We start from the raw sequence: 22,244 nt of genomic DNA, 5'->3' as shown, positions 1-22,244 counted from the left end.
ACATTCTGCACTACACCGGGGAGAGGGCAGAGAGGGGACTCCACTAACGGTGAGGAACTAGAACTACCTTTACAGTACCTGCTTGGTAAAGCTGGGACAATCAACAGAAAAAGGATCGACACCGACCACACCTATCACTTATCACAGGCATTTTGCTGATGTCATTCATTTGCAATAACTAGCCTCTAGAGAAGTGTGAAGTTTGAAATGAAAGTTTTGCTAATATGGGTGGTTGTTAATGTGGACAATTGATGGCTACAACCATCAAACTATCAGTAGTAGTTTAAAGGGTAAGAAGCAAAAATGATGTAGGTTGTTATAAACGTGTAATTCTATTTATCGTTATTGCATCAATTCAGGCAATTTATCGCAATACAGATTTTTGTCCATATCGCCCAGCTCTACTGCTTAGTACCTATTGTTTCCTTTGGCCCGCACAACGAAAACAAATGCTTTATTGGTGTTCTTGGAAAGTAAATTCAGTCTAATGTTATCAGGTTCATCCCTTGTCTATCTCCACATCTTTTCCATAGGTCTTTTAAGTTCTCCTCCATTGGAAGCAAAGGAGGGGAATGAACTGGAGGTTAGGGAAGTGAAGGAATTTAAGGACAGCTTCCAACCTCGTAGTGGCTCTAGGAGGGTTAAGAACAGCCCCTCCCCTATCACCCTGATTCCTGCCCCCCTTGGGACCACCCCCAACACCGGACCAAGCACCCCTGAGTCCACTACACCCACCGGCAAGACCACTCGCCGAAGCTTCTGGGAAATACTGGTGAGTGAAGTTCTCTTTCATTGGTTTTGTGATGTGTTGTAAGAGAGGATTTTGTCCAAAATGGCACCCTATTCCCTAATGCAATACTTGTCTATTTCTGCTAGAGTGGCCAAAAATAGTTTACTTGATAGGGAATAGAGTGCCATTTCAGAATCTTTCATAAAACATTTCTGTGTGTCTCATCTGAGTTTAGTTCTGTCAGTGCAACATCCATCCGAGATCAACATCATATCTATATTTGGATTATGAACCACCATGTTGCTGTTTTACTCAGTGAGGAAATGATTATCCTCCCTACAGAGCAAGCCAGACTCATCTGAGCTGGGGAGCCCTAAGACAACAGACGACATCGTGCAGGAGAAGGGAGAGGAGGGTCGGACACGCAGGAGACACAAGACGGAGAATGTGAAGCAGCAGTGGTGCCAGGAGAAGGCCATGGCTGTAGAACTGGAGCAGGCCCAGAGGTTAGAAGATACACAGGCTGGATTTAGATCTGGGTTCAAATAGTATTGGTTTTCTTCCAAATGCTTTTTTTTTTTTCTCCTTTCTGTTTTTACAAATGGTCAGAGTTAGAACTATTTCATTGGTTTGGTTGTGACAGGCAAACTCAATCAGGTACTTTTTTGTCAAAGAGAAAGAGAAAATACCACTTGAATCCAGGTCTGGTCTCCGCTGTTTAATGTGGCCGGATTCAATATCTCATTGAGCTACACTCACCGGACAGTTTATTAAGTACACCCATCTAGTACCGGGTCGGGCCCCCCTGTGCCTCCAGAACAGCCAGAATTATTCGGGGCATTCTACAAAGTGTCGGAAACGTTCCACAGGGATGTTGGTCCATGCTGACGCGATGGCATCATGCAGTTGCTGCAGATTGGAAGGCGGTACATTCATGCTGCCAACAACCCATTCCATCTCATCCCAAAGATGATCTATTGGGTAGAGGTCTGGGGACTGTGCAGGTAAACTGCAGGTGAACAAGTAAACTGAACTCACCGTACCTAATAAACTGGTCGGTGAGTGTATGGAGAAAGGCAGGATCCATGATTGGCTGAGATAATGGAGAGGGATAAAAAATAGACTACTTTCTGGAGGACAATGCCATGCTGACTTGTGCGTTTACGTGTTCATTCTTAAAGAGAGGGTGTGGTTTGACTGATGCTGAATAGGTGTAAACGAAGAAGAGCTCTTTAGAAAGTGTGAAAATCATTCAAGGGCATTTTTTGTAATCCTACTTGTCTCCAAAGGATACGTTTATACGATAAAAAAATGTAATAAAAAAACATCACTTTCCCATGTTTCCCTCAACTGCAGTGTATGATATAGAAGTTTTTTGGGGACATAAGCTCACCGTCCTGAATTCAGTCACAAATGTGGAGTTTCCGTCAGTAGTATTGCACTGTTTAATGGGTGTATGTATTTTCCAACAGGAGACATGTGTCCCAGCTAGAGGAGGGTGACATTGGGACCCTGCACCCTCTATACCAGGTCACCTGTCAGCCCTGGATCACCTTTATGGCTAAACTTGGTGAGTGGCTCCTCTGCCCTCTCCTTTGCCCTCCTCTTTGCACTTCCCTTACCCCTGTCCTTATTTCGGCTGGAGTGGAGAGGAGAGAGAAGACGGGAGGGGGGGTTATAGAAAATATTGGTTGCATCCCAAATTGCACTCTATTCCCTCGGTATAACCTCTCTGGTCAAAGTAGTGCACTATACAGAGACTAGGGTGCTGTTTGGGACAAAACCATTGTCTCCCATCTATTTTCTGCGAGATTTGAAGGTTAACTCTCATTTTCTCTATTTCTTCTCCTTTTCTCTCTCGTTCTTTCCTCTGGTGTAAACAGGATGCCCGTCGATTCAGCAGTGCACAGCTGAGATTGCCTCCCAGTTTCTGCTCCCGCCCATCCTGACAGAGATTGTCAACCTGGTCAGCTCCCTGGCCAGTGACACCGCAGTCAAGGTGTTTGAGAGGACAAGGTGGGTCATTTGAAATGATCACGTGTACATTATTTGAATCGCTTCCAGCTAGTTTGGAAAGAGGCGTAAATCAGGAAAGCATCTATATACACTTTTCTAGGACCATTAACACATTTTTCAAGCGAGTGTTGTACGGATTTTGTTTTGATATGAACTTACTTTATCATGGTTTTGTGTTTTTTGTTTGGTCCCCTAGTTGTCCCCAAGGAGACATGTTTGTTCCCCTGCCTTTGATCCACCACCTCAGCCAACCGCCTACCACCTCTAGAACCTTCATCCTCATTGGACGGAACTTCCACCAATGGCATTGCAGCACAGAGCAAGGTACCTGCATAAGCCAGAGTTTTATTATCCCTGTGCTTTTGAAAGTAGTCACTGTTCACTGTCTGCTTAATCAGGTGTAAAATGACGCCCGAGCAGAGGTCCCCGCATCCGGTTTTCAGCGGAAAAGGAAGCTAGGTTGAATTAACTGTATCCCTGAAAACCGGATGCATCCGGCTCTTAGCAATTCTGCTAAGGGTGCTGTTTGCTTGACCCTTGATTTTTATTGACTTATTAGATTCATGGAGTTAAACATAATCATTGCCTTTTGCTAGTATTTGATGATGATTTTATACTTCAAAGCATGCCTCATTTCCTTATTTAGTTTTGGGAAATAAAAAAATGTGATGAGGTACCTTTTTCTCCTCTAACTTTGGGATTCTGTGGTCAACCATGCTTTACTAACTGACTTTATGGAGGCACCAAATTGAGAAATGAAAAAGTGGAAAATACTACATCAGCATATATTGAGAGATATTATTACGATGCTCAGCCACCCAGCTAGCAGGAACACCATAGCAGAACTGGGCCCAAACCCAAATACTCTATCCTAACCCAACCTGGAACATTTTGCAGCTAATTTACTTCTAAATTACTCATTGCATCAAATCTGTTAGCTAGATTCTCTCACTTCGAAAACAACACTGCAATGGCATGTTACTATTAGCTATTACTAATTATCAACTGTAGATGGGTGTAGAAGACTAAGTGCATGATGAACAAGAAGGCGTTATTTCTAAGCTGACCCTGTCATGACATGCTCTGTCTGCTACTGCGCTTTGGGTTCTCTTCTTTCTCTCCTCTGTCCCTCTCTGACGATCAACGCTGTTACTGTTATTTCTTCTTTCTTTCTTTTGCTAGCATGTCTGTCTGTAGTGTTAGCGGAGTATCTCTGTGTAGCTACTGTAGAACTGTCTGTTGTCAGTGCCTGCACCCTGCCAATATCATGCTGTTTGTTTGTGCTCATCTCCGTTTGCCCACAGAAGACAGTTCAGATGATGAAAACATCCCTGAGATTAGTAGGTTCACACGTAAGTCTCACTCTGCCCCTCCTCATAGTACCTTCACACGTAAGTCTCACTCTGCCCCCTCCTCATAGTACCTTCACACGTAAGTCTCACTCTGCTCCCTCCTCATAGTACCTTCACACGTAAGTCTCACTCTGCTCCCTCCTCATAGTACCTTCACACGTAAGTCTCACTCTGCTCCCTCCTCATAGTACCTTCACACGTAAGTCTCACTCTGCTCCCTCCTCATAGTACCTTCACACGTAAGTCTCACTGCCCCCTCCTCATAGTACCTTCACACGTAAGTCTCACTCTGCTCCCTCCTCATAGTACCTTCACACGTAAGTCTCACTCTGCTCCCTCCTCATAGTACCTTCACACGTAAGTCTCACTGCCCCCTCCTCATAGTACCTTCACACGTCGGTCTCACTCTGCCCCCTCCTCATAGTACCTTCACACGTCAGTCTCACTCTGCCCCCTCCTCATAGTACCTTCACACGTCAGTCTCACTCTGCCCCCTCCTCATAGTACCTTCACACGTCAGTCTCACTCTGCCCCCCTCCTCATAGTACCTTCACACGTCAGTCTCACTCTGCCCCCTCCTCATAGTACCTTCACACGTCAGTCTCACTCTGCCCCCTCCTCATAGTACCTTCACACGTCAGTCTCACTCTGCCCCCTCCTCATAGTACCTTCACACGTAAGTCTCACTCTGCCCCCCTCCTCATAGTACCTTCACACGTAAGTCTCACTCTGCCCCCTCCTCATAGTACCTTCACACGTAAGTCTCACTCTGCCCCCTCCTCATAGTACCTTCACACGTAAGTCTCACTCTGCCCCCCTCCTCATAGTACCTTCACACGTAAGTCTCACTCTGCCCCTCCTCATAGTACCTTCACACGTAAGTCTCACTCTGCCCCCTCCTCATAGTACCTTCACACGTAAGTCTCACTGCCCCCTCCTCATAGTACCTTCACACGTAAGTCTCACTCTGCCCCTCCTCATAGTACCTTCACACGTAAGTCTCACTGCCCCCCTCCTCATAGTACCTTCACACGTAAGTCTCACTCTGCCCCCTCCTCATAGTACCTTCACACGTAAGTCTCACTCTGCCCCCTCCTCATAGTACCTTCACACGTAAGTCTCACTGCCCCCCCTCCTCATAGTACCTTCACACGTAAGTCTCACTCTGCCCCCCTCCTCATAGTACCTTCACACGTAAGTCTCACTCTGCCCCCTCCTCATAGTACCTTCACACGTAAGTCTCACTCTGCTCCCTCCTCATAGTACCTTCACACGTAAGTCTCACTCTGCTCCCCTCCTCATAGTACCTTCACACGTAAGTCTCACTCTGCTCCCCTCCTCATAGTACCTTCACACGTAAGTCTCACTGCCCCCTCCTCATAGTACCTTCACACGTAAGTCTCACTCTGCTCCCTCCTCATAGTACCTTCACACGTAAGTCTCACTCTGCTCCCTCCTCATAGTACCTTCACACGTAAGTCTCACTCTGCCCCCTCCTCATAGTACCTTCACACGTAAGTCTCACTGCCCCCCTCCTCATAGTACCTTCACACGTCAGTCTCACTCTGCCCCCTCCTCATAGTACCTTCACACGTCAGTCTCACTCTGCCCCCTCCTCATAGTATCTTCACACGTCAGTTTCACTCTGCCCCCTCCTCATAGTACCTTCACACGTCAGTCTCACTCTGCCCCCTCCTCATAGTACCTTCACACGTCAGTCTCACTCTGCCCCCTCCTCATAGTACCTTCACACGTCAGTTTCACTCTGCCCCCTCCTCATAGTACCTTCACACGTAAGTCTCACTCTGCCCCCCTCCTCATAGTACCTTCACACGTAAGTCTCACTCTGCCCCCTCCTCATAGTACCTTCACACGTAAGTCTCACTCTGCCCCCTCCTCATAGTACCTTCACACGTAAGTCTCATTCTGCCCCCTCCTCATAGTACCTTCACACGTCAGTCTCACTCTGCCCCTCCTCATAGTACCTTCACACGTAAGTCTCACTCTGCCCCCTCCTCATAGTACCTTCACACGTAAGTCTCACTGCCCCCTCCTCATAGTACCTTCACACGTAAGTCTCACTCTGCCCCTCCTCATAGTACCTTCACACGTAAGTCTCACTGCCCCCTCCTCATAGTACCTTCACACGTAAGTCTCACTCTGCCCCCTCCTCATAGTACCTTCACACGTAAGTCTCACTCTGCCCCCTCCTCATAGTACCTTCACACGTAAGTCTCACTGCCCCCCTCCTCATAGTACCTTCACACGTAAGTCTTACTGCCCCCCTCCTCATAGTACCTTCACACGTAAGTCTCACTCTGCTCCCTCCTCATAGTACCTTCACACGTAAGTCTCACTCTGCCCCCTCCTCATAGTACCTTCACACGTAAGTCTCACTGCCCCCTCCTCATAGTACCTTCACACGTAAGTCTCACTCTGCCCCCTCCTCATAGTACCTTCACACGTAAGTCTCACTGCCCCCTCCTCATAGTACCTTCACACGTAAGTCTTACTGCCCCCTCCTCATAGTACTACTGCCACCTCCTCTTCCCCCTAGGTTCACACGTAAGTTTACCCCCAGCCAGCCCCAACCAAGCAACGCTGGCTCTGGGCTATTCTGGTTTTATGTATATGTTTTAAATTCATATAGAATTTTCTAAGACATTATTAGTGGTTCTGTTTACCCATTTAAGCCTCAAAGAATGTGTCCAAAAAAAGAACGGTAAAAAAAAAAACAGGATTTGTACCGAATGCTTCACTGAATGCATGGTGTGAGCTGTTGATCATTTAATCATGTTGCTTATGTAGCTTCATACGGATGACCTTATACCTGTGGAATATGAAGAGTTCACACAGTTTCTTCTGTCTCGTCTCCCTCCAAACTTGTATATTTCAATTCCAAATGTCAACTCAAATCTCACAATTTCTACTCTCATAAAGGGCTACAATTTCTCTTCAAGCTTAACTCTCTGGCCGTCTGGCAAAATAATAGTCAATTTCTTAGAAAATAAATGTTTTTTTCCCCTTCTTCTCTGCCTGCTCTAACGGCAGCAGCGGAGTAGGCCCTTGCATGCCTCTCAAAGAATGGATCTGTGAATAATTGTATGCAACTGGCCCTGGGGGGCTTAGAAAACCTTGCTGAGATGTTCTCTGTCTGATAGGATGTAATGAGAACCGTTTATTATTTCATCTTAATAGCACCGTGTTCAGAAATCACTTTCCCACCATAGGGTGACTTACTGTCCGTTTAGTCATATACTTGATGGTCAGATGGTAATATACTTGATGGTAATCATATACTTGATGATCATAAGAGATGCAAGATTCTCAGTCTGTGACATTATTAAGGTCCCCTTGTTAAATTGATTGTCAGCCTGAGTCCATTCTACCGTACCGTCCTTATCTTAGAGACTGCGCTAGAGTCTGGTTCAGCTCCAGTTCTCTCCTGTCTGTCCTCTGTCTGCTGTGTCAGGTCGGGGTCGATTCCATTACAATTCAGTCAATCCAGGAACTAAAATTCCAATTCCAATGCGTCTCATTGCTTGTCAATAAAGACAAAATGGAATTGGAATTTCAGTTTACTTTCGGTATTGACTGAAATAATTGGTATTGACCCCAAACCTGGTCTGCATCCTTCCCCTGCGTCCCGCTCTCACTGTCTTCTCTCTCCCCATGGGTCCAGCTCATAAGGGCTTCCAGCGCTTCGAGGCCTTGGAGCAGTCTGATTGTTTCAGCCCAGGGCAGGCCTCGAGGGGCGTGGCCCCAAGACAGAGGTTCCTCCTCATACACATCCTGGATAAGAAGGTGAGGAGAGGAGGAGGTGGGGGAGTGAGTTGTTGGTGGGTGGGGGTATGTATGCACAATTTGGCCCATTTATATTTCCACCCGTAGGCTATGTGAAGTGGGCTGATCTCAATCTCAATCTCAGTGTTGATTTATGTCTCTCTCCATCTCCCGCCCTCTCCCTCGTCAGGTGACCCTGTACACCTATAACTGGTCGGTGGACCTTGGTGTGTCTCTGAACCGGGGACTGGTCAGGCTGGTCCAGTGGCAGAACGCCAGGTCCCACGTTATCCACTGTCTCCTCAACCAGAAGATGGGCCTCTTCCACCACTACTGCTTCTCAGACACACCGGCCCACGAAGACCTCAAACAGGTAAACCGTTTCTCAGAATCAGAATCACCTTCACTCGCAGAGTACATTTACATGTACCACGAATTTGACCTGGTGAAGTGGTGCTGACGTCACTTTACGACACTGTCAATCTCACACGGAGCCATCATACTTCCAGTAACCACAGTCGAACACTCATACACACGCCAACGCTATCACTGAGGTACCGTATCTAAATCAGACACACCTGCCCACCAAGACCTGATCAGGTAAACGCTCATATCTCACGCACGGCACAGCCATCTGCTTGAATTCGTCACGGTCTTCCACGGCCTACGGCCTATAAGTACGGCCTATAAGTATTCCACGGCCTATAAGTATTAAACATATGCCCACACACCATATACAGATGGTGCGATGTTAGGATTGGAAACAATGTCCTGGTGGTTTAAATGGGGGTTCAGTCAGGTGGAATCAGTCTGTTGGTTAGTGTGACGGCAGTGTCTGGTGGTACAGCAAGGTACACACAGCTGTCAACTCCTGAGGGTGGGACTGAGATTCATTTCACACTAGCAGGTACTGTACACACACACATACACACACACACACACAGAGAGACACACTGCCCTCTTTCACTCTAGTGGGTAGGCTACCTGCTCATTGCCTTTCTTTGATGTCCCCCTCCCACTCTCTCATCTGCTTTCTTGCTTCTCTTCTTAGCAAAAGCTGGGAGGCGGGGGTCTTGTCACTAAATCCCCTCCCACGTCGCTTTTCCCATCAGAGTTTTAAACGGCAGCAGTTTTAATATTCCTATTGCGCTTGTTTTGATCGGAGCTCTATTGGGCCCTGGTCAAGAGTAGAGCACTAGATGGGATGGGGGGGGGGGGAATAAAGCGCCATTTGGGACACGCCCCGTTTGGTGTACTTAGTAGATTCTCCTTGGTCTTTAATACGGAGCATCAACATGACCTAGTTTTCTCCCCTCTGATCATCCCTCCCTCTTCCTCCCTACCTTGGTATGACATGTCACCACCGAGGCCTCCCTTCCTCATTCCTTCTGTTCCTCTTTTTCTTCTCCTTTTCAGTCAACATCCCCGTCAGCGTCCTTGTATCTCTCACTCTTTTTGATATGCGCAAGGAGAGGAGCAGAGAGAATGGATGTGTGCTAATTCTCACCCTATTCCACTTGTAGTGCACTGCTTTTGACCAGGGCCCACAGTGCTCTGTAGGGAATGGGATGCCATTTGGGACCACAGCGAAGAGAATCACTCAGTTCTCTGACTTCACAGTCCCGTGTTTTTAGTTCCGTAGCTCTGGGGTCAAAAACAAAGAATGCCTATCATTTCTGAGCAGTCTGCACGAGTGCCGATACACAGGAGACGGAAGAAAGGCGAGACGTATTTTTAGGCCTTTGAGATGATTTTGCAAAAAAATAACATTCTGTATTTAATCTGTCATAGAAACGGTTTTGCTCTGCCGCTTTTCTTTTTTACTGGGAACATAAGAGGATACACACATTGCATTTTGTTTTACAACACTTTTTTTTTGGGGGGGGGGGGGGATCATATGAGAGAAACATCCTTCTAACATTTTGCCACCGCGCAACAACCAATTGGAGTGCAAAAATGTCAAATTAAAAGAAAAGAAAATCTCCCAAACTTTCTCCTGTTTCTCCCTCGATGCCCTCACTCTTAATCGCCTCTCCACTAACGAATGCTGACAGAAGGCAGAATCAGAGCGACGGAAAATTTGCCCCCGCAGACTGTCATCTGTCACTGTCCTGATGAGGAGCACAGTGGGCACCAGTGCCCAGTTCAACCCCCCCCCTTGCCCTGCGGGCACAAGACAGACACTGGACAGAGGGTTCTGCCACCCTGGGGCATCTGGGCCCTCCCCTTCCTCCTCTTCCTCGTCCGTTGCCTTGGTCCTGCCCTGCAGCCGTTAAGCTGCTCCGTTGAGCTAACTTGCTCAAAAGTTCCCCTGAGCAGAGGGGGGAGAGGGGATGCGCACATATTAGCTGTGCAGTGACAGTCAGGACATGCTGTCCATGAGTCTCTGTGCCATCTCTAGAGCTTCACCAATCCCTGCCACAGTTTTGAGTCAAGGGCTCTGTCCTAGTTATGCTAGGCCTTTCAACTAGATCATGGTTTCAGCCGTACCAGAGTTGGTCTGTACATTTTGATGTTTATGAACAGATACTCTACTCTATAAAGGGACAGGATACCTTTTTAGGTTTATCTAAAATGTGTGTTTACTACTTGTGTCCTGGTAGTTTGTTTATTACACAGTGGAATATGGAGTTGGAATTCCAATTTGTCAGATACGAGTGGCATTTTTGTTGTTGTTGATAACAACCCATGGTTCAGGCTTGTTTCAGGCACAGCGTTCATGTGTATTTAATAACATAATCATTGTCATGGCCTGTTCATATACCAGAAAGTTACTTGTTCAATAACTTGGAGAACGGCTCACAGCTTCTACACCCCCCTCGCACTCACTCCATCGCTCTCATTCTGCCTCTCATCTTCTTCTTTCTCTCTCTCCATCTCTCTCGCTCCCCCTCTATTCTCCTTATTTTGCTCTATTTCTCTGTCCCTCCTGCGATTCATTTCTCTCGCTCCCTCCCACCTTCTACTTTCTCTCTCTTCCTCGCCATCTCTGTCCATCTACTTTCTCTCTCCCCTTTATCTCTCTTGCTCCCCCTCTCATCATCTCCCGCTTCCTCTCTCTCTCTCGCTCTGACTCATCTTCTTCTTCTCTCCAGGAGCCCAACCCGTTCCTGAACCCAACCTTGGAGGCAGATGCCCTGCTGAGGAGCCCAGTGCCCCCCGTACCCAGCAAGGACCAGGGCAGGCTGGCTAGCTCCGTCCGCTCCCTGGCCCCCCTCCACTTCCCCTCAGAGCTGGTGCCCTTTGACGAAGCCCTCCGGGACATCGGGATGGGCCGCCCCCTGGCCAGCGCTCAGGACGGGGCCGACGTGGTGGCTCGGCACGGGGCCCAGCTACTAGAAGTCAAGGCTGCAGAGAGGAGAGGTCAGTCAGATATGGGCCCAATGATGTGTAAAAACACTGTATATGTTCTAGGATAATGTAAGGGTTCTATTTAAGCTTTAATGGACAGAGGTCAGATATGGTCACTCCGCTCCTCACCCACCTTCACCATATAACTAATACATACTGTGCTATCTACTTTCCTACAGTTTAACTAATGCAGTATTACTTAGGTTGAGAATGAAGTGGATTTTTAAAGCATTTTTTTTTTATAACACAACCAATGTTTGCGTGTCGTAAAAGGTTTAATGGGGGGGCTTAGAGTACAGGATGCTCTAGTTATGTTTGTTTGATGCAATGTGAGCCACACCAGTCCATCCAGCGGCCAGGCAGACAGGAGCAAAGATGAAGTAGATAGCTAGGCTGATTGAGGAGATGGCGATAGTTAGTTCTTGGCCCTAACAGAGACAGGCAGAAGGCTTTTAGCTCTGAGGGATGGCTACATGACCCTGGGAACTGTAAGGCTGCCCTATTGCCTATAGTAATGGCACCCTATTCCCCTTTATAGTGCACTACATTTGACCAGAGCCCTATGGGTAGTGCACTAAAGGGAATAGGGTGCCATTCTGGACCCGCCACGGGGCTGTGTGACCAAAGAGTGTTTTGTGTGGATTTATCTCCACGTTGACAGAGATGGAGAAGCAGATGAAGATTGAGAACCTGTTTGTGACTTGGCAGCAGAGGTCAGCTCAGTCCAACATGCCCATCTCTGTAAGTACCTATCTACCGCAACCATTTTACGTCACATTTGACACTTGAGTCGTTTAGCAGACGCTCTTATCCAGAGTTACTTATAGTGGTGAGGGTGTACATTTTCATACATTTTTCTTACTCATGTCTCGTGGGAGTCGGAACACACAACCCTGGCGTCGCAAGCGCCACGCTTTACCAACTGAGCCTCCATTTTAGCCATTTCCCTCCCCATGAAACGCCAATGGACACAAACACGCACACATAGCACAGTAAACGACTCTGCCTGACAATTGACGCTAGCTACACTATATATACAAAAGTACGTGGACACCCCTTCAAATTAGTGGATTCTGCTACTTCAGCAACACCCGTTGCTGACAGGTGTGTACAATCGAGCACACAGCCATGCAATCTCCATAGAGAAACATTGACAGTAGAATGGTCTTACTGAAGAGCTCAGTGACTTTCAGCGTGTCACCGTCATACGATACCACCTTTCCAACAAGTCAGTTTGTTAAATTTCTGCCCTGCTAGAGCTCCCCCGGGTCAACTGTAAGTGCTGTTATTGTGAAGTGGAAATGTCCCTCATACTCTCGGTCATGTAGTGTATCTTGCAAATGCATTGAGTTCACGCGTGCTGACAGATATCGCACACAGCGACCCTCATCCAAATCTCAGAAAATGGCCTTTCTCCATCTCAAATTTGCATGTGGGCGCAAATGGTTGTCTGAACTTTTTTTCTGCACTGTAGCTAATTGATGTATATTTAACTATTGCCATGTTTTAGTATTCTGTGAATTTGGCACGGAGAAATAAATCCGAGATTATTTTTTTAAGTAGTCCCCATTTTCAAAGTTTGCCAGCTGGAGCATTTGAGCAGCTCTTAACGAGAGACGGTAACTCTTAAGTTGATATTCTAGCAGACATTGTGGGACAGTAGACTTCATATTATTGTAGGTATCCTGGGACTCACGAGCACAAGCCCACCAGTGCTTTCATCAGAGGCACTGCAAGATCTTGACAGGCAGCTAGGGCTGTCACAATAATCATATAATCACGACAATTATGGACAATAACCTGTAACAAAAATAAGGTGTGATAATCGTCTTCATGCATTCATTTTAGGGGAAGGGGGGGATTTAGCTTTATATTCAATTAGATAGACTTACATTTTTGACATGAATAGGGTCAAGTTTTAAGAGCAGAAGAGCACGGTTAGGAAGAGAGGTTTAGTTGAGACAGGGGTGTCACCAAAGCTGTGTTGTGTTCAGTAGGTAAATCGCAGCGAATTTTCGAAGACGCATTACAATTATGACAATGCCGTGATCGTTTGCGTGACAACTAATCGTTACCCAAAATTACGTCATGGTCACAGACCGCACATCTCTGGAACACACCGGCGCAGCGTACAGTATCAATGGGGGGGAAAAAATCAAGTGTGTTTTGACATTCGTTCATGTTTTTGAAACACTCATTTCACAAAACTGCAATGTGGTACGGGTGTTTCCCCCAGCTACCTTCATCATAAAAGGAAGATGGATGAAAACAACAGTCTAAATAACTGCTGGTTACAGTATAAACAGTAACACAAAAAGACACCAACAGTAGTCAGTCCCAATTAGACTCTTGTCTATTGAGCTGGTGCCTGATGATGACATTGTCTGTGTTCCCTGTGTACGCTCCTACTCCCTCTCAGTAAGTTACCCCTCACCAGAGCAGGCTCATCCATTACTGCCCAGTCAGATGGCTGGCTGGCTGGCTGCCTGACTTGGTCCATCCACAGTGGGGGACCCATCTCCCTTCACTGGCCCCTTAGGTCTCCTCAGATCTGCCTGCCGGGCCCGCCCGTGGATTCCCGACTCTATCACTGACATGATGGATTAGATATGAGAGGAGATCACATCAGCTCAACAGACGGTGTTGTCTTCTGTCTGTCTGTCTCCCCTCCCCTCCTGTATCACACACACGTGTGTGAGACTGTCTTCCTGTCTCCTTCCTGATACCTGCTCAGACCAGACTACAATAGAGCTCCCAGAATGCCTTGGGGCAGGGTTAATGGCCCTGTTTATTTGGTCCGTTGCTGACGCACGCAGGACAGGAGGGACTTTTACTAAAGACAATGGAGGAGCTTGAGCGTGCGCACACACACACACACACACACACACACACACACACACACACACACACAGTCCTATCTTCATCTCCATCTTCAGGCTGCACAGGGAAGATAGTTGTGTCAATGAGAGTGATTTATAAGAAGGCAACAGATGAATTACTGGATAAGATGACCCATAATGTTTAACCAGTCAGATTCCTCTGTACTACGCCCATTAGCTGCGTTGTCGGCGTAACGTTTAGTAGACTGTTTTGATTGTGTCATTAGAAAAACCCGGACGTTGATCTCAGTGGTTGTGACGGTGGGTAGGTGGCTATGTGTCTATTGTAAAAATAAAAAAATACATGTATTTAACCTTTATTTAACTATGCAAGTCAGTTAAGAACACATTCTTATTTACAATGCTGGCCTTACCCACGGGCCAAACCCTCGTCTGACTCGGATGCCGCTGAGCCAATTGTGCGCCGCCCTATGGGACTCCCGATCACGGCCGGTTGTGATAACGGCCTGGGATTGAACCCGGTTCTGTAGTGACGCCTCTAGCACTGCGATGCAGTGCCTTAGACCACTGCGCCACTCAGGATCTGTCGTGTGTCTGCGCGTGCATGCGTGTGTGTATTAACATTCTGGGGCTTTTGGTGTGTGTATATATACTAGGAAGAATTCACATCCGACTCGAAGGACCACAAAGAGATGTTTCCTTACTTTCCACAGGTGGTGGACTTGGACACTCTGAAGCAGTCGTCCAGGCTAGTGCACTACTGCGCCACCCCTCTGCTCTTTGACCCCGTGTTCAGGAAGCAGATCCAAGAAGAGCAGATTGTCCAACAGGTCAAGGTACAGCAACCATGGCTGCTTTCCCTTGGGGCTCCAACACACAATCTCCTCATATGGTTTTTCACTTCTTTCTTACTTTTGAAAGATGCCCTTTAAATATAAAATCTTGGAAACCATCCCAAACTTGGAGAATTTCTGAGAACAGGGGGGGAACAAGCAGCAATCATTCAACAACCTTTCAACCAGAAACCTCTGAAATCCTTCAACCAGAAACCTAGATTTTCATTCCCCCTCTCTTCTCCCCCTCTTCAGAAGCGCCACTGCTCCAGTGACTCCACGGCGTCTGGCAGGGACCGTAGCTACAGTACGGACTCAGCTGATATGCTGCCTAGCCGGCTGAGAGAGGAGCCCTGGCTGCAGGACATCTCTAACACCTTCCTACAGCAATATGTCCAGTACCTTCAGAGCATGGGCTTCATCCTGGTCCAGGTCCGGCCACAGTCCCCCGCACGCAGGTACGTCTTGTCTTAGTGGGAGCCCAGTGGTCCTCAAATCGCTACACACTTATAATTTTTCAGCACCATACTAGCTCAAGTTCAAGTTTATTTACCATGTGTAATGAATACATTGGATATCTAACTCACCCGATCTCTCACAATAAAAAAACACAATTGAAAACGCAATAAAACTCAGTGCAAATGTCCTCTTTCTCGGAATTTCCCTCCCATGATCCTCACTGTGACAGTGAGCCGAACTGTGAGCAGTGTTCATTCATCCATTAGTCATCAGATGTGTTGTGATCACATCCTAGCCCCCAATAGCCACATCCCTCTGGCTACAGATGTGATAGAACTGTAGCAGCCACTGGGCAGATGCTGTTTCTGCTTCTCTCGGTCTCTGTCATCCTCTGGCCCATGACTGTGTGATTCACTCTTTTGTGTTGCCAGTCTCTGAGTCCCCCTGCTTAAAGGAGCATGCACACACATGTACACACACACACACACACACACACACATCTCGTTGGTCTCTCCAGCCTCACCCCTAACCTTGCTTGTCTCTCCCTCTGCTCCTCCCTGCAGCATCGCCAGGGCCCGGGCAGCCATGCTCAGCTCACTCTCGTCAGAGAGGCAGTCCTTCTCCTATAACAAGGCCAGGAGTGAGGACAGCCCAAAGGTAAGTAGTGTTGATGCAAGAGATGAGGCTATTCACACACACTTTTTCTGACTGAAAGGCATACCGGGATATATTGACTCTGACTCTCTATCTCACTCACTCACTCACTCACTCACACACACGCACACACACGCAAAATTCCCTCCATCATCACCCTCATCAACTCTTAAGTTACTGTTTTATTTCTCTGCAGAGCACAGGGTCAGGCACCACCGCGTACCACCTCCAGAGGGCGCTCCCAGGGGGCATCGTACTGATGGAGCTGGCCTTCCAGGTGAGACTGTTGCCTACAGACCTCCTGCACACCTCTCTATATATTAAACCTCCACCTCTCTCTCTCTCTCTCTCCCTCCCGCTTTCTCTTTCTCTCTGCCTCTAGCCCTTTCTCTGTCACTCCATATTACACCCCCCCCTCACAGTGTCAGGAGATGAGTTTAGAACCGTTGTCGTCATTGTAACCACACCACACAATATGCACTTTAAAATCTCTCTCTCCTCCTTCTCCCCTTGCCTTCTCCCTCTATAATTGTCTGGTCTTTCTCTGTCTCTCTCCCGCACTCTCTCCCGCTCTCTCTCTTTCTCTCAGGGTTGTTACTTCTGTGTGAAGCAGTATGCTCTGGAGTGTTCCCGCATCCCCATGGGACAGACCGTCAACTCTCAGGTAACATCATGACGGCGTCTCTTATCGCTGGTGCTGTGAGTTAGACCACAGAGCCATGGCCAAATTAACCAGACCAAAGCCTCTTCTAGGTACGCCTGTGGCTGGGTAAAGAGGGATGAATAGAGAGGGAGGGAGTGAGAGATGAGATCTTGTCAACAGCTTGATTCCACGTCTCTGGAATCATCGTCACGACTTTATCACCCCCCCCCCTGGCTTTTAGGGGTTTAATGGTACACATATTAGGCCTATAGTCTACGCCTGCGCTGTGTAGTACGCCTGCCTCTTGAAACAAACTCATCTTTAATTGCCGCATTTCAAACTGTCTTTTTGTGAGGGGCAACCGGGAACTAGTTCTGTACGATGGCGAGTGGTGGGGGGGGAATCCAGAACTGGAGGATCCTCCATCACTGTTTCAATCTTCAGTTTGGCCACATTTTGGCTTCCCAGTAGATCACGACGGGCGATGGACAGAGAGCTGTGGAATAAACGTTAACAGTGTGTCGCCACGCTCAACGAGAACAGGCTACTGATCTGCAAACACCTCAAATACGTTGACGCGTTTATTCCGACATCACACCGGTATACCAGAGCAAGACGGAAACGCAAAGAAACAACAACACAACGTCGTCTCCCCTCTGCAGCTGATTCTGACTGGGCCAAATCAATTCTAAGTGCGATATTTTTTCGGGCTTTTGTTTATCGCCGCCGATATGCACCCATTCTCGGTGGTTGAGAATAGGGGGTTTCGGCGCCTTGTGAGAATGCCCGAGACACGTGACTAATGTTCTTTTTGCACCCATTTCAGCAAACAGGTATTACACACTCTATATAAGCAAGCCAAAGTCTTCAATGAATTTCACAGTGACAGCCCATCAGATTACCCCGGAGTGGAAGATGTACCTTGCTACAGAACCCCCCCTTAGTACGCATCTGTCACTGAAGGAAGCAGTGTTGGGGTGCGTTCGTATCCATGTGGGAAGTGGGGATTTACAGCATACGACTGGGAAAAACCCACTTGAACAGCCCTCAAACTGGTAATTACTAGTAGGAAACTCATTTATCATCCTGAGCACCCACTTCTCTATGACAGCATTTTCATCAGTTAAATGCAACTACAAAACATTATTTATAAAAAGCAATGTATTAATGTGTTTTTTACAAGCATGATAGCTGTACTTTTGATTTATTGTTGGCAGTTTGTTGGCCATTAGCCAATCGCCATTTCTCAATGAGTTCAAATCACATGAATGAATCCAACTGGTATTTATGACTTCAGAACGGGTAAATTCCACCTCCCACATGGTTACAAACACAGCATCAGAGTGGATACTTGAGAGGCCCAGCATAACAATCCGTTCACACCAGACAATGCAAGGAACATTGTGAATGCTGAGTGAACATTGTGAATGGCATTACATTTTTCCAGTGTACCAAAACTGAACCGAACCATGACGCAAATCCGCAATACTTACCGGATCGTTGGTTTGGTGAACAGTTACACCCCTCCAGGCTATGGTGTGATTCATGTGAGTCCCTCTTTCCCCCCCCCTCCCTCCCTCTTTCTCTCTCCCTCTTTCTCACCCTCCCTCCTTCCCTCTCTCAACCCTCCCCCCTCTGTTCCTCCCTTCTTTTATCTATGTCCTAGGACTCACAGTTGACTCTGGTTCACTCTCTCCCTTCTCTCTCTCTCTCTCTCTCTCTCTCTCTCTCTCTCTCTCTCTCTCTCTCTCTCTCTCTCTCTCTCTCTCTCTCTCTCTCTCTCTCTCTCCCACTCTCTCTCTTTCCCTCTCTCCCTTCCTCTGTATATAAAGCTGGAGTGTATCCAGGCTTTGCTCTAAACTCGGTGTAATTCAATGTAAAGGTGTGTAAATGACTGCTGTGTGTTTGCTGAGCATCTCCAGATGTCTCTCTGCTGGTAGTGAGGGAAAGCCCCAACAGGTGCCTCTCTTCAGCAGCTGGCCATCTACAACTATTAAGACATCTTTGTTTGTTTGTTTCTAAATGTGTGTGCTCAAAGCCGGAAGCTATGAAATAATGAAGGACTGGTGTAGCACTAAAACCACAGTGGGAAACTCGGTGAAGCGTTTTTGTTGTTGAAATGACCTACAACTATATTTAACAAGAGAGGGGATTTGAAACCGTCTGTCCTCCATTTCCTTTTTTAAGTCAAACTGTCTTATTATATGAAAGAAATTAGTGGACTCACTTCGCAACGTATCATTTTCTGCTCTTTTTTTAATTCAATTCTTCATAATGATTGCCTGCCATGTATGGTATTCTGATCTCAGAAATATTCCGGTGCTCAAATAGAACCAGTATATTTCAGACTGGTAATTGCTTTGCCGTGTAAACTAATGGGCAGAGTGTAGTGAGTGTCTAGCTACTGCAGCAGCCCACCTACTCTGAACAGAGCTAATGGCCTGTCATGTCTGTGGACTAGGGAGATATGGAGATGGACTTAGCAGCGGTAGGTCTGTTCTGGACTTTTATGTACTAGACTACTGGCTGTGCTCAGCTCGGCACGGCACGCTGAGTACCGACTGACCGGATCTCCTGTGTTGTTAGGCTTTTTGTGAAAAGCTCTTTTTCTCTATCTATCTATCTATTTATCCTTCTTGTGATGGATCAGTTTTCAGGTCGTGAGTTGACCGTTTATTTAATGTGATACAGGCAGAGGACCGCGTGTCAATGTCCTCCACGCCGTTCTTTCTCCAGACTAGTGATACTAAACGGCTCAAAGTGATTCATGTTAGTCTGAGTAAACAAAGAGAGAGGGCTTTCTCTTTTATTCACGCTAAATAGTTTGTGAAGAGCCATCGTGGTTCCAGAGTCGCGGTGCACAGCGGGGTGGCCGGCGTGTTAGTTAAGCACTGGAGTGGACGAGTGAGAGATTCATGGGCAGCTGTGTTTGCCTTTGTGTGTGTCTGTGTGGTTTATAATTGGACGCTGTCACCAGTCACCCTCAGTTCCCATCAGTGTTGACTGTTGTATTTGTGGCCTGTCTGACCTGCTCGTGCTTGGTGCTCACACACACCCACTAATTTGTCACTTCTTGTCACCTCTTTCGTCCATGTCATTGTAATCTTATTAATGTGAGTGTGTAGCAACACATTTGTTTGTATTTGTCTTTGCATGTGTAATACATCTCAGTATTGTGACGGTTGTCTTTTGTATGTGTATTTTGCTCTGTTCTGTGTTTGTCCATTTCTTTTCCTTTTGTGTGTGTATGTTTCTGTGTCTGTCTAGTCCCATCTCATATCCTCTCTCCATCAGGGCTCCCTCCTCACCAAACCTCTCCGTCTCAAGCCGTTCCCTGACGCCACACCGGTCTCTGACTCTGCGGTATGTCCCAGAACCCTTAGGGGGCGGGGTGTCTTCCACCAATCAGGCTCCACCCCCTCCTCTTTCCTCTGCTTGCTGCCATGGCCCCTGATCTCTCTCTCAATCTACAGTATCCCTCTTTCTTTCTCTTCCTTTCCCTTTCCCCATTGTGCTATTTTTCTCTCCGCCTCCCTCTCTCTCTGCCTCTCCATCTCTCTCTCTCTCTCTCTCTCTCTCTCTCTCTCTCTCTCTCTCTCTCTCTCTCTCTCTGTCTCTGTCTCTGTGTGGAATTGTGACGGATTCATCTGTCTGATAGAATAGATTCAATCATCAGTGCAGCCTGGTGGAGCTTTTGACTTCCCTACATGTCTGTTCTGTTGTGACTCTTGGGTTTATCTCAGTCCTCTAGACTGTTGTCTTTGGGGTTGCCTGACTCCTGTCTCAATCTACATCTCCATTTTACTGCTGGGGCAAACATGCTGCACTGTGATTCGCTGTCTGTATGGGGGTCATTTTGCCCCTCCCTCCGAGCTACTTCTGTATCAGTCTGTGTTTTGTCATGCAGCTGGTGAATAGACTAGCCTAAATGCTGCTTGTTCTGCAGAATGCCTACTGTTACCGTCTGTCCTTGTGTCTTCTGACTTCCATGTCGTCTTCAAGCATCTGTTTGTGATTTCTTTTAGCACGTTCAGTTGTTGAAACTTCATGTCACCTAGTGTGGGGTCTTGCGGGTTGGTGACCCATCGGTCCAAGGATCTGGGATCTTCTTCTTCAAGCCTTCTGATGGGCTCGGATCATGGCCCTGTCTGGCCCTGCCTTCCATTTCGCTCTTTCTCTGCTCCAATCTACTCTTATGTGATTTCTCTGCTTCCTGGATAGCCCCGATAATTAAGAATCCTCTCGGTATCTATTTTTTTTGCATCACTAACCCGCTGTCATCCTCTGTCGTTGTTGTAATGTGAAGTGTCTCTTTGTATTAGAAAAGAGCTTTGATATATATATATATACCGATAATTGACTTTTCAACTAAGTTATATACTTTCACCTCAACTAAGTAATATACTTTCACCTCTTTGCTAGCACGTATGAACAGTTTGAAAGGTGTGTAGCATTAACACTAAGTTAAAGATACAAGCAAGTTTCAAAAGTATACCCAAAATACTTTTTAGATATGATTGGCTGAGAAATGAATCCACGGTGTTGATGTTAAAAGGTCCCTAATAAACGTGTTGTTCCACTCACAGAATTAAACCGTGTTATATTGTGTCTCTGTGGTTTGACTGCTAAAGGGACGTTTGCACTCCTAATAGCTTCCGCTGGGGTCAGAGGTTCCAAGTAATTAGGCTCCAGATCTCTCCAGCTACAATTGGGGAACACTGACCAACAGAACCATTTTAACTACTAAACTGCTCTGTACCGTCCCGTTCCGAACTTCTGACATTACTCTACTACTTCTAGCCTTCAATCTCTTCCACCGTCTGTACGGAAATGTTATTTTTTTTTTTTTTATTGAAGGTGTCTGCCCTAACACAAAATAACATGGCAAAGTCAGGTTCAAAGTGTTCACTTTATCAGAGAGATGGTGAAAGGAGAGAAAAATAACTTTATCTTGATGTGTAATGTACTATATGCATCTAGACTAGTGCTGGCATTAAATGAAAACGGAGTGTTGTTATTTTTCCCCTGACTCTTGGATTTGACAAGACCTGTTCCAGGCAAAGGGTCAAGATGAAAGCAGCAGCAATAATAGCGTTTACCCCCTTCCCCTTCCGAACACCCCTCCCGGGAACCCTAGCTCCTGTTATTGTGTAGTAATCACTGCAAGCTCCAGCCGCTCACCGCCATCATTTGCATTTTGCCATTAATGCTTTTGTGAGCTTCCGCTTTGATGTTGGATTTAATTAAATAAGATATACAATTGTGAAGTTGATTGATATCACAGTTGCTTACAAAAGGCTCTCGCAAAGGAGGGTTGGGAGTAGCGTTGCAGTATAAGCACTTTAAGTGCATGCTGCCACAGATTGGATGGATACAACAGACAGACAGACAATGGCTGTAGACAACAGTTTAATGGGGCTGCTATAACTATTAGACACTAGACAGATAGCAATGCAGAGAGAGAGAGAGGAGCTGGGCCTAACTTTAGAAATGTTATTATAAAACATCGAATTGTGCATATGATACTGCCAATGCTGGCTTGATTTGAATCCAGGAGAATTCAGATGATTTTGTGAATGTATC

The 22,244-nt window shown here is 46.7% G+C and overlaps 1 protein-coding gene across 7 annotated transcripts in view; it reads left to right on the top strand.

The window, feature by feature from the left end:
- LOC106584179 (KICSTOR complex protein SZT2) overlaps positions 1–22,244 on the top strand; it is a 123,683-nt gene that overhangs the window by 83,155 nt on the left and 18,284 nt on the right. For 3 of the 7 annotated variants that reach the window (XM_045706293.1, XM_045706294.1, XM_045706290.1), the window contains 17 exons: positions 1–49; positions 534–772; positions 1,073–1,236; positions 2,203–2,300; positions 2,614–2,746; positions 2,943–3,070; positions 4,051–4,098; positions 7,781–7,902; positions 8,072–8,254; positions 10,977–11,244; positions 11,894–11,973; positions 14,786–14,908; positions 15,161–15,363; positions 15,928–16,021; positions 16,215–16,295; positions 16,608–16,682; positions 19,929–20,024. The exon at positions 1–49 is cut by the window's left edge and continues 149 nt beyond it. In XM_045706293.1, coding sequence (XP_045562249.1) covers positions 1–49; positions 534–772; positions 1,073–1,236; positions 2,203–2,300; positions 2,614–2,746; positions 2,943–3,070; positions 4,051–4,098; positions 7,781–7,902; positions 8,072–8,254; positions 10,977–11,244; positions 11,894–11,973; positions 14,786–14,908; positions 15,161–15,363; positions 15,928–16,021; positions 16,215–16,295; positions 16,608–16,682; positions 19,929–20,024 — 2,184 coding nt within the window. The remainder of the gene's footprint in view (positions 50–533; positions 773–1,072; positions 1,237–2,202; positions 2,301–2,613; positions 2,747–2,942; positions 3,071–4,050; positions 4,099–7,780; positions 7,903–8,071; positions 8,255–10,976; positions 11,245–11,893; positions 11,974–14,785; positions 14,909–15,160; positions 15,364–15,927; positions 16,022–16,214; positions 16,296–16,607; positions 16,683–19,928; positions 20,025–22,244) is intronic. The other 4 variants (XM_045706296.1, XM_045706295.1, XM_045706291.1 and 1 more) reach the window with 3 other exon arrangements.

This window comes from Salmo salar, chromosome ssa23 (assembly GCF_905237065.1).
Source record: "Salmo salar chromosome ssa23, Ssal_v3.1, whole genome shotgun sequence".
Lineage (NCBI taxonomy): Eukaryota > Metazoa > Chordata > Actinopteri > Salmoniformes > Salmonidae > Salmo > Salmo salar.
The sequence above is the reverse complement of the archived record's forward strand: the minus strand, read 5'-3'. Positions and strand labels throughout refer to the sequence as shown.